At 40.5% G+C, this 12,583-nt stretch overlaps 1 protein-coding gene across 1 annotated transcript in view; it reads left to right on the top strand.

Annotated features, from left to right (window-relative positions):
* LOC130911111 (ryanodine receptor 1-like) overlaps positions 1 to 12,583 on the top strand; it is a 218,439-nt gene that overhangs the window by 54,914 nt on the left and 150,942 nt on the right. The window contains exons 10-15 of the mRNA XM_057828826.1: positions 1,155 to 1,251; positions 8,322 to 8,396; positions 8,509 to 8,665; positions 8,800 to 8,964; positions 9,036 to 9,157; positions 9,219 to 9,405. Of these exons, the coding sequence (XP_057684809.1) occupies positions 1,155 to 1,251; positions 8,322 to 8,396; positions 8,509 to 8,665; positions 8,800 to 8,964; positions 9,036 to 9,157; positions 9,219 to 9,405 (803 nt within the window). The remainder of the gene's footprint in view (positions 1 to 1,154; positions 1,252 to 8,321; positions 8,397 to 8,508; positions 8,666 to 8,799; positions 8,965 to 9,035; positions 9,158 to 9,218; positions 9,406 to 12,583) is intronic.

The following is a 12,583-nucleotide window of genomic DNA, read 5'->3' on the forward strand; positions in this document are numbered from 1 at the left end:
GTGCTTTATTTATTTAGTATGATTTGGGGAAAACTCCCACGAAGAATTGTCAACAAAAAAGATAGCAATAGTAATCCAAATCCGCGTTTTTTACTCACTCGAAGATCCAGGAATTAAACCGATCCCATGGCACTGTCGCAGCCGCAATCAAGCCGTCGATTCCACAAAATAGACTGGTCAGAAAAGCCGCTGTGGGACCGACGAATCAAAAAAAAAAAAAAAAAAAACAGATCCGAAACCAATATTGCAGACGCGGTGAGACCGTCGGATCCAGAAAATAGACTGATCCCTTACTTGTCTGAGGATCCAGGAAAAGTGTTCGGGCACCAGTTGTAACGCGTGGTGGGTAGGATACGTGCATACAGGGACCAAAAAGGGGGAGAAGCTTCCACTTATGCACATTTATTTACTAAAAATAATAATTCCACCTTGACCACTCACTTTACTCCCCTTGTTTCCATTTGACTGGAAATTGCATCCAAAAGCAGCACATTGTGGCATTTTACTTCGCGAGTTTAGGCAGCAATAAGCAATTGTTGAACACGCTACACATTTGGAAAGATCCCAATGACGTCATCACTGCGAGCCTGCAAACCATGGCGCCAACTAAGGGTCAAAATATGGACTAAATATTATAAAATATTGCCATTGATTTAACATTTTATGTGTTTCTAACAACATATTTTTGAGAGAACAATTGTGGTTTATTAGAGCCTACATGTATTTAAGTTAGAGGATCACTTTAAGATATAAATGTTAGTACAAGTTATAAAAATTTTATATTAAAACCCCTCTTAATGTTTTCGTTTTATTAAAATTTGTAAAATTTTCAAACAAAAAATAAACTAGTAGCTAGCTATTGTTGATGTCAATAATTACACCATGCTCACTCATGGTACTAACCCATAAAATCAGTTGAACCCAAACGCCAGCAGAGGGCGCCAAACACCAAAAATATTTTAATCTGTTTGCGCGGGGCATGTGCGTTAATTGCGTCAAATATTTTAACGTGATTAATGTAAAAAAGTAAAAAGTAATTACCGCCCGTTAACGCGATAATTTTGACAGCCCTTCCAAACACAAAAGAAATTGGAATAAATCACTTCGTACTGTTCGATAGACGTGAGTGTGTGACCTGGTTCTTGTATTTTCAGGATTCCTGACGGGCGGTCACGTGCTCCGGCTGTTCCACGGTCACATGGATGAGTGTCTGACCATTGCCACACCAGAAGAAGGAGAGGAAAAGCGCAGGTTAGAAGAGCAAGGCACAAAATACATTTTGGTCCAAAGTTTTAATCACCGTATTTTTCGGACTATATTTCGCTATTTTTTTTTTTCACAGTTTGGCAGAGGGTGCGTCTTATACTCTGGAGCGACTTATGTGTGATTATTTACGGCCGGGTCGGGCCGACTTCTCGCTAACTTTTTAAAAATATATATTCATATGTTTATACTAAAACGATGTACGGATGTTAAATAAAATAAATAATTTGGATAAAACAGACAAGGCGCTGTGCATGCCTGCGCACGTGAACACAGTGGCTCTCTTTTCAATCTTTCACTCCCAGCGCCCTGCGGCGCCCTCCGCGAGCATCCTGGTATTTCCTTTTCGCAGCTATAGGAGTGAAAAACAAACTAAAGACAGGGGAATTGAAAAGCAAATATCTGCGGTCGGAGTGGGATATGGAAAGGATTCAAATTCATTGTTGAAGGTGCTATACGGAAACCTGTGTCAGCTTCGCTGAATGTAAACGAATTAGAGCTGTCAAACGATTAAAATTTTAAATCGAGTTAATTACATCTTAAAAATTAATTAATCGCAATTCAAACCATCTATAAAATATGCCATGTTTTTCTGTAAATTATTGTTGGAATGAAAAGACACAAGATGGATATATACATTCAACATACGGTACATAAGTACTGTATTTGTTTATTATAACAATAAATCAACAAGATGGCATTAACATTATTAACATTCTGTTAAAGTGATCCATGCATAGAAAGAATTGTAGTTCTTAAAAGATAAATGTTAGTACAAGTTATAGAAATTTTATATTAAAACCCCTCTTAATATTTCCGTTTTAATAAAATTTGTAAAATTTTCAAACAAAAAATAAACTAGTAGCCCACCATTGTTGATGTCAATAATTACACAATGCTCATGGGTGATGAAGCCCATAAAATCAGTTGCACCCAAGCGCCAGCAGAGGGCGACAAAACTCCAAAAAACACAAGTAACATTGCACTGTGCTGTCATTTTAATCTGTTTGAGCGGGGCATGTGTGTTAATTGCATCTAATTGCGTATTTTAACGTGATTAATTTAAAAAATGAATTACCGCCCGTTAACGCGATCATTTTGACAGCCCTAAAACGAATGTGGCGCTTTGGTTTCATACGAGAAATATATTTAACAAACTTTTCCAGCGTTATTTCGTTGAGTAAATGCATTTACAATGATCATAAAAATATGTAGACTATTTAAACATTGAGAAAATGTGCGTTCTTTTTCTGCCAACACGATGAGATTAAAATAAATGTCAAATCCACTATCCGCCTGTTAGAACCGACACGCAAATATAAAAGATATACATTTTTATTGAATATCCATCTTACAGTCTTGTTTAACTGGGAGAATTCGTTACAAAAGACAGGCTTTAATTTGTTATCATTACGCATATATGCACCGGCATCGTCACAAACGTGATCACACAAAAAGCAACCACGCATCGCATCCCCGCATTTCCTCCTTCTCCTGAGTCCTCACAAATGAAACATTTGTTTGTGAAAATTGATTTTTTAAATTATTATTATAATATAAAAATAATTGTAGTCAAAACTGAATTAATTAGGTACCTACTTGAGTGATATAACAGGGCTATATCGTGCAAGCTTTTTGCTTGCATTTGCGCGTAAAAATAATTGGTTGCGAATAAAGAAAAAAGAAGCACGAGTGCAAGCACAGATTTTACCCCTTTAATTCACATTTTGCTCCTGTAAACTACATATGTCACTATGATGCTCTGAGCAACCAAATGATTAAACCAAACATGATGCCTTATAGCCTGTAAAAATGTGTACACTGCTGGCCAAAAGTACTGGCACCCCTGCAATTCTGTCAGATAATGCTCAGTTTCTCCCAGAAAATGATTGCAATTACAAATGCTTTGGTAGTAATATCTTCATTCATTTACTTGCAAAGAAAAAAACATAAAAGAGAATGAAAAAAAAGTTAAATCATTATCATTTTACACAAAACTCCAAAAATGAGCCAGACAAAAGTATTAGCACCCTCAGCCTAACACTTGGTAGCACAACCTTTAGACAAAATAACCGCGAACAACCGCTTTCGGTATCCATCAGTGAGATTCTTACAATGCTCTACAGGAATTTTAGACCATTCTTCTTTGGCCAACTGCTCCTCGTCTCTGAGATTTGAAGGGTGCCATCTCCAAACTGCCATTCTCAAATCTCTCCACAGGTGTTCTATGGGATTCAGGTCTGGCCACTGTAGAAGTCTCCAGTGCTTTCTCTCAAAGCATTTTCTAGTGCTTTTTGAAGTGTGTTTTGGGTCATTCTCCTGCTGGAAGGCCCATGACCTCTGTGGAGACCCAGCTTTCGCACATTGGGCCCTACATTATGCTGCAAAAATTGTTGGTAGTTTTCAGACTTCATAATGCCATGCACACGGTCAAGCAGTCCAGTGCCGGAGGAAGCAAAGCAACCCCAAAACATAAGGGAACCTCCGCCATGTTTGACTGTGGGGACAGTGTTCTTTTCTTTGAAGGCCTCGTTTTTTTCCCCTGTAAACTCTATGTTGATGCTTTCTCCCAAAAAGCTCTACTTTTGTCTCATCTGAGCAGAGAACATTCTTCCAAAATGTTTTTGACTTTCTCAGGAAAGTTTTGGTAAAGTCCCACCTGGCTTTTTTATGCTTCTGGATTAGAAGTGGGGTCTACCTAGGTATCCTACCATAGAGTCCCTTTTCATTCAGACGCCGACGGGTACGGGTTGACACTGTTGTACCCTCGGACTGCAGGACAGCTTGAACTTGTTTGGATGTTAGTCGATGTTCTTTATCCACCATCCGCACCATCTTTTGTTGAAATCTCTCGTCAACTTTTTTTTTCCGTCCACATCTAGGGAGGTTAGCCACAGCGCTATGGGCTTTCACTCATTGATGACACTGCGCACAGTAGAAACAGGAACATTCAGGTCTTTGGCGATGGACTTGTCGCCTTGAGATTGCCCATGCTGCCACACATTTTTTCTTCTTAAGTCCTCAGACAGTTCTTTGATCTTCTCTTTTCTTCATGCTCAATGTGGTACACACAAGGACACAGGACAGAGGTTGAGTCAACTTTAATCCATTTTAACTGGCTGCATTTGTGATTTAGTTATTGTCATCACCTGTTATGTGCCACAGCTAAGTAACAGGCGCTGTTGATTACACAAATTACAGAAACATCATATGATTTTGCAAAGGGTGCCAATACTTTTGGCCAGCAGTGTATATTAGCTGCTTCAGCTGGCAGACCACAAGACCAATACTGCCCTGCTTAACCAGTGCTGCCACCTGAAAGGGTCGAAGATTTTTTTCAATGACAACTTGACTCGCCGAAATGCCGAAATTGCAAGAAAAGCACGTCAACTCAAGAAACCTGGGAAAATAGCCAACACCTGGGTCTCGGATTGCAGGAACCTGATCAAGATGCAAGATATGAAGATTAAAGCTATAAGGAGTCTTGACGAGCTGACTCCACTCGAAAATTAATGATGACATCTGAAACCACACTTCGATTAAAACTGGATGAACAGATTGAAGAGTGCTATGATGACCCAAATGATTAGCTTGATCCGGACCACAACTTCTACAATAGCATGTTGGATAACTGTAAATACAACACAGCGGACCAGTATAACAACTCCGTGGATGTGGACGGTAAGCTGAAATTTATCAATGGCAGGAGTCTCTACAAGAATTTTGAACACATTAAGGATTATTTACTAAAGATAACAAAGGCACTGACTTTAATTTGCACGGATATAACATGGCACAAATTAATCGGGCATCTACCGAGCTCCTGATTCAAATGTCCAGCTTACTGAGTATATGGAAAAGATACTGTTTAAAACAAATAATAAGCATGTCTTTTGTTGTGTAGACAATAATCTTGTGATAAAATACAGGGTGACCCAAAAAGAAGTTTACACTGCCATAATACAACTTAAATGCCATGTTTATTCAGTTTAGAATTAGAATTTAATCACAAATTACACATTATTGTAAAGAACATGTACAGTACACTCTATTTTTTAATGTGTCCTCCCTTAAGTGTCACAACAGCCTCCAGGCGCCTGCGGAACGCTTGACAGGTCTTCTTTATGTAGGATGCTGTCATCTTTTCCCAAGATCTAACAATGGACCTCTCCAAGGCTGCCACAGACGCTTGTGGCTTCTTACAGGCACTGTCCTCCACAGTTGCCCATATGCTATAATCCAGGGGATTGAGATCTGGACTCTGGGGTGGCCACATATCACCTTGTCAATCAACTTTTTGGTCCGCACAGATCGGCACTTCCAGACCCAGGTTTTCATGAGGCTGTTCCAGTATCTTTCAGCTTCTTTTTAACTTTGTAGACTGCACATCTGGATATTCTCAGATTTGCTGCAATCTCAGTAGGTGTCAGACCGGCACGCAGCAATTCAAGTACAGCTAAAGTTTTCTTCATTTTCAGCAGAAGCACAGGAATTGTAGAGACGAAAGATTACCAGCTGCATTGAGTGACCTTAATGAAGCACTTAAAGTGCCTGTGACACGAAAAAGCATGTTTATTTCATAATACACGCGGTATTTTATGCCCCTGAATGATATGGGCCGCTTGGATGTGTGTGGAAGTGATCGCTATTTTTATTTAGTTTTTTGAATCCCGCGCCATGAAAATGAGTGACTTCCGGCTTCGGTCTTGCATTGAGGAGGAGGGTGCTGTGACGTGTACGGTAGAAGACGTCCTCTTCACGCTACAGTGTACTGTTGTGTATGAGGACGAAGGATTCAGCTGATTTTGCGGATTAATACGTTTATTTTTCGCATCACGCCAGCCAAACGGCTGCAGAAAAATCCTTCTGTATGAGGGAGAGGCGTATGCGCCTTTTTGGAGTTTCAAAAGGTTCCCATTCACCGTGGATATTTACTGTGGGACCATTGGACTTACGAGGAAGTGAGTAAACATCTTGTTTTGTGTTATGTCAAATACGAATACAGCGATTACAAAGTAAACACTACAAACTTCTTTTAAATGAAGGACTGCTTACGTTTGACGATTGATAGGCATGTAAAAAGCTCTCCTAATGCTCATTAGCAGCAGCACGTTAGCTGCACAACAACTCCAGCCACCCTCCTCCGGGGAACAAACTGCAAATTGCTCTCCGCCAGGCGGTTTGCCGATCCGCGAAGGCAATCGACAATCGGGTCGTCATGTCAAATAATCTAGGATAGTTATGTGTGATTTTGCGCTTCGAAGACTTTGAAACATCACTCGGTTCGGGTTAGCATGTCGGCTAGCTGTCACGCCTTCTGGTTTGTTTACATTCTCCGAAGCCGGGGAAGGGAAATGACATATGTCCGATTTAGGTGTCATAAAATATCGTTCGGGAGGTGCGATAGTAAAGGTGAAGTCGACAGTTTTGACCATTATGGAGTAATTTTGCCATGTCGTCCTGAATAAATGCATTTTTATTATTTCATATTCCATTCAGCACAAGACTGTTATTTGTCATGACCATGCCATTTATTTAGCAATTAGGGAAAATACTTGGATAAAAAGAATATCCTGTAAAAATATTGAAGTAAAGAGACAGAAACAATGACATTTTGCCGCTCTCTTCGTCGCGTTTTCCTCTTTGTGAATAGTTCCCCCTCGACAGGCTGACTGGTCCTTCTCAAGCCATTTATATCGCTATTGGGGAAAATACTTGGATAAAAAGAATATCCTGTAAAAATATTGAAGTAAAGAGACAGAAGCAATGACATTTTGTCGCTCTCTTCGTCGTGTTTTCCTCGTTGTGAATAGTTCCCCCTCGACGGGCTTACTGGTCCTTCTCAAGCCATTTATATAGCTATTGGGGGAAAATACTTGGATAAAAAGAATATCATGTTAAAATATTGGAGTAGAGAGACTGAAACAATGACATTTTGCGGCTCTCTTTGTCGCGTTTTCCTCGTTCTGAATAATTCCCCCTCAATGGGCTGAATAGTAAAACCGACGAGCCCAGTCTACCGCTGACGTCATCCACCTGTTGGGGACGCTAAAGCCCTATAATGGTAGGCGTGGCTAACCGGCAGATTAAAAGACTAATTTCTCGTCATCTGCTCTTTGCTAAATTGTTGTATATAGTCGAATCGTCTCAAAATATGATTCTAATTCACATAATAATGCCATTTAAGACTTTTTTTCCCGTGTCATATGCTCTTTAAGCATGACAACCTATTTAGATATGTTTCAATGGCTTTTAAACAAGCAGTCAACTGAGTGTAAACTTTTTTTTGGGTCACCCTGTATGTACAACATGTTGTTTGATTTTCCTCATACATTCATGTCTGATGAAACTGTTACAGTGATCTTTGTGTGCGGTAATTGTTGCTACCATTTACACCTTAGGAATGTACCCTTTAAAGAGACTTATAAGAAAATCATTTTGAGTCGCTACTCACACCAGCTGTGATAAGACATAACACTTTTGCCACACACATAGCCACAACAAAATGTTCCCACAACAAATAGATGCTAGAATGTCAGGGACAATGACAAAGCCATAACCTTGTACGCCCTGAAACTCAGATCACTGCACGAGACTGCTGTGTCAACAACCACAATGGAGCTGCTTGACTGGACGCTGAGTTATTGTAAATCCACATTGTTGATTGTGTTATTGTACAGTTTGTAGCCATGTGATGTATGTAACTGTACCATGTCTGATTGTGCGTATTTAGCTGTATGGGGGGACGGGAAGCTGATAAGCATATGCTTCCTACCGTCTGCCTTTGTCTTCTTCTTCGGTTCTTTCTTCCTTCGGGCAAATCATATCACATTTTGTAATTGTCAATGATTGTCAATGATACCGATGATGATGACAATGAATGAATGAATGAAATATTTAGTCTCGAAGCTGCATTGTTTATTAAGCTACCATTGTAAAAACAAGAGGGTATTTTTTTGCTAGTTTTAAGCTATGAAATGCAACAACTGTTTAGTCATAGTGTTATCTTAATTTTCTGTCATTTCCTTACTATTGTATATGTGCATTGGGTTCACCAGAATGGCTCACTACGAAGGCGGTGCAGTTTGCAGCCAGGCTCGTTCCTTGTGGAGGTTGGAGCCTTTGCGCATCAGGTAATAACAGATAAACAGATGATGTCGTTGATGATGCAGTTGATAATTGTAAGTCACAACTTAATTTGTTTTATTCTAAAAAGACATCATGTTTATCGTCCACTTCCCACAGTTGGAGTGGCAGCCATTTTAAGTGGGGGCAAGCATTCCGCATCCGCCATATCACCACAGGGCGTTACCTGGGTCTGGATGAGGAAAAGGGCTTGTTGGTAGTGGACTCGGACAAAGCTAACACCAAAATGTCTGCTTTCTGCTTCCGTGCGTCAAAGGTCTGACATGATTTTTTTTCACACTTTGGAATTTCATCCTGAAATTTCACTTCAAAGTCCCAAATTTTAAATTCTTTGAGTACCTTACCTCTTTGTTTAATGTCTTTTCCCGCTTTTTTCCCACCTCCGAGCAGGAGAAGGTGGACGTGGCTCACAAGCGAGATGTAGAAGGGATGGGCATCCCGGAAATTAAGTACGGAGAGTCCATGTGCTTCGTACAACACGTTTCCACAGGCCTGTGGCTCACGTACGCCGCGCTGGACGCCAAAGCTGCTCGTCTTGGAATGATGAAGAGGAAGGTGTGCTTCTTTGACAACACATTTGATACCAAAAAGTATTGCTTATTGAATGATGTCGTTTTAACTTCCAGGTCATCCTGCACCAAGAAGGCCATATGGATGATGCCCTCACTGTGTCCCGCTCCCAGACAGAGGAGTCTCAAGCCGCTCGTATGATTTATAGCACCATGGGTCTCTTCAGGCAGTTCATCAAGTATGAGAAATATATTAGGCTTGATTTGACTCAAGAATCTAAATTTCATTTGCCTTCTTAGGGGTTTGGACTCTCTGAGCGGGAAAAACAAATCGCCGGGGCCTGTGTCGCTTCCTCTGGAGGGCGTTATCCTGTCCTTGCAGGATCTTATTTTCTACTTTCGCCCTCCCGAGGAGGAGCTGGAACATGAGGAGAAGCAGACCAAACTGCGATCCCTCCGGAATCGGCAGAATCTCTTTCAAGAGGAGGTATGACAACCTCAAAAATAATGGTAACAGTATGGTACCAATACTAGATTTTGGACAAAATATCATTTGAAAGAATGGGTACAGTGATACAGTGTTGTTTTCATCTCGTTATATTCTAGTCTCCCAAGCAATGTTTTTAGCTCGTCACATCGACATCATGAAAAAATGGCTTGTAGACAAAATATTTTCGTTATTGTCAGTGTTGACGAAAACTGCTGCGATACATATGCAGTGGGGCAAATAAGTATTTAGTCAACCACTAATTGTGCAAGTTCTCCCACTTGAAAATATTGCAGAGGCCTGTAATTATCAACATGGGTAAACCTCAACCATGAGAGACAGAATGTGGAAAAAAAAACTGAAAATAATATTGTTTGATTTTTAAAGAATTTATTTGCAAATCATGGTGGAAAATAAGTATTTGGTCAATACCAAAAGTTCATCTCAATAATTTGTTATGTACCCTTTGTTGGCAATAACAGAGGCCAAACGTTTTCTGTAACTCTCACAAGCTTTTCACACACTGTTGCTGGTATTTTGGCCCATTTCTCCATGCAGATCTCCTCTAGACCAGTGATGTTTTGGGGCTGTCGTTGGGCAACACGGACTTTCACCTCCCTCCACAGATTTTCTATGGGGTTGAACTGGCTAGGCCACTCCAGGACCTTGAAATGCTTCTTACCAAGCCACTCCTTTGTTGTCCTGGCTGTGTGTTTGGGATCATTGTCATGCTGAAAACCAAGCCACGTCTCATCTTCAATGTCCTTGCTGATGGAAGGAGATTTTCACTCAAAATCTCTCGATACATGGCCCCATTCATTCTTTCCTTTACACAGATCAGTCGTCCTGGTCCCTTTGCAGAAAAACAGCCCCAAAGCGTGATGTTTCCACCCCCATGCTTCACAGTTGGCATGGTGTTCTTCGGATGCAATTCAGTATTCTTTCTCCTCCAAACATGAGAACCTGTGTTTCTACCAAAAAGTTCTATTTTAGTTTCATCTGACCATAACACATTCTCCCATTCCTCTTCTGGATCATCCAAATGCTCTCTAGCGAACTGCAGACGGGCATGGAGGTGTACTTTCTTCAGCAGGGGCACACGTCTGGTAGTGCAGGATTTGAGTCCCTGGCGGCGCATTGTGTTACTGTTAGTAGCCTTTGTTACTGTGGTCCCAGCTCTCTGTAGGTCATTCACTAGGTCCCCCCGTGTGGTTCTGGGATTTTTGCTCACCGTTCTTGATAGCATTTTGACGCCACGGGGTGAGCTCTTGCATGGAGCCCCAGATCGAGGGAGATTATCAGTGGTCTTGTATGTCTTCCATTTTCTAATAATTGCTCCCACAGTTGATTTCTTTACACCAAGCGTTTTACTTATTGCAGATTGTCTTCCCAGCCTGGTGCAGGTCTACAATTTTGTCTCTGGTGTCCTTCGGCAGCTCTTTGGTCTTGGCAATAGTGGAGTTTGGAGTGTGACTGACTGAGATTTTGGATAGGTGTCTTTTATACCGATAATGTGTTAAAACAGGTGCCATTAATACAGGTAACGAGTGGATCCTCGTTAGACCTAGTTTGACCTGCTTAGAAGAAGTCAGACCTCTTTAACAGCCAGAAATCTTGCTTGTTTGTAGGTGACCAAATACTTATTTTCCACTCTAATTTGGAAATAAATTCTTTAAAAATCAAACAATGTGATTTTCTGTTTTTTTTTTCCACATTCTGTCTCTCATTGAGGTTTACCCATGTTGACAATTACAGGCCTCTCTAATCTTTTCAACTAGGAGAACTTGCACAATTGGTGTTTGACTAAATACTTATTTGCCCCACTGTATATAAACTAGATACATGGCCATGTGAATAGAGCAACATTGCCCATAAATATAGTCAAATCAATTTACTGACCTAGCAGTTGTACGTTGAGTAGTCACCAGTCAATTTGAGCGTTCATGAGACAGGGTCATTCCCCACCAATAGTGTAAGTAGATGAACTGGCTTCCACCTACTTCAAAATCAATGAAGTAATAGCAGGTCATCAAATCAAAGGTCATTTCAACTCAGTTCTAAAACGAAATTAAAATGATTACATAACAACAAACTAAATACCATATTTAGCAATTAATGAGACAACTGGAACAGTAACTGAAGAAAAATCAGCACAGAACATGAAGTTTGAAATTTATTTACAACTTTAGCGCTGCAATGTATGCTAGGAGGCGTGAGGCTTGTTGTTTGACAACAGTGATGACAGCAGGTGGCAGCACAGGTTGTCTGTCTCTTCCATGGAAGTGAAAGATTGCAATGGGCAGTGATGGTCAAATGAAGCTTTTTGAAGCTTTGCAGCCAAATAGTGCAAAGCTTCATGGTGGTTCATTTGCTTTATGATGCTATCAAGTGGTCTTGAAGCCCAAGAGGCCAACAGTGTTGAAAATTCTATGGCTATTTATTTAGGAAAATGATATGAATGGGCTTGTGTTACTATTGACTAATCCGAGCAAACTGACCGGAAGTAAACCATCCGCCATTGCTGGGGTGTTCCCCCATAGATGCTAGAGTTGCCAACCGTCAACTGCAAAATGGAATCGTCGCGTATTCAGAATCAGAAGTATACGTCCCGTATTAAGCTTACAAGGGACGCGCTCTGTCCTGTACTGTTCGCCATTGCTGGGCTGTTCCCCCATAGATGCTAGAGTTGCCAACCGTCAATTGCAAAATGGAATCGTCGCGTATTCAGAATCAGAAGTATACGTCCCGTATTAAGCTTACAAGGGACGCGCTCTGTCCTGTACTGTTATGAAAATCGAAAATAGTGTTTTATTAGTAGAACGAACGAATACTGGTATGATGCTTTTCAACGCATACCCCCGCCTCTCCTATTTTCTGACCAATGAGCTGACAGAACAATGACAATCCCACACATCTCATTGGTCGAGGCACGGTGGGTTGTCATTAAGATATCGGAAGACGAAATAGTGTGGGAGATAAGAAGTTTGATTAAAGCTTTAGTAAAAAGCTTTTTCAAAAAATGATGATCCTTTGTTTTCTTGTTCTTTTTTTGTTCTTTATTTTGACTATTTGTAATATATATTTGTGTCTTATCAATTTCGTTTGCATTTTCACATTATATTTGCAGTGATCATTTGTAAAACTGTTATTACTTAGGGGACTTTGAATGCACCCCAGT

The sequence above is a fragment of the Corythoichthys intestinalis genome, unplaced genomic scaffold (genome assembly GCF_030265065.1).
Source record: "Corythoichthys intestinalis isolate RoL2023-P3 unplaced genomic scaffold, ASM3026506v1 HiC_scaffold_23, whole genome shotgun sequence".
Classification (NCBI taxonomy): domain Eukaryota; kingdom Metazoa; phylum Chordata; class Actinopteri; order Syngnathiformes; family Syngnathidae; genus Corythoichthys; species Corythoichthys intestinalis.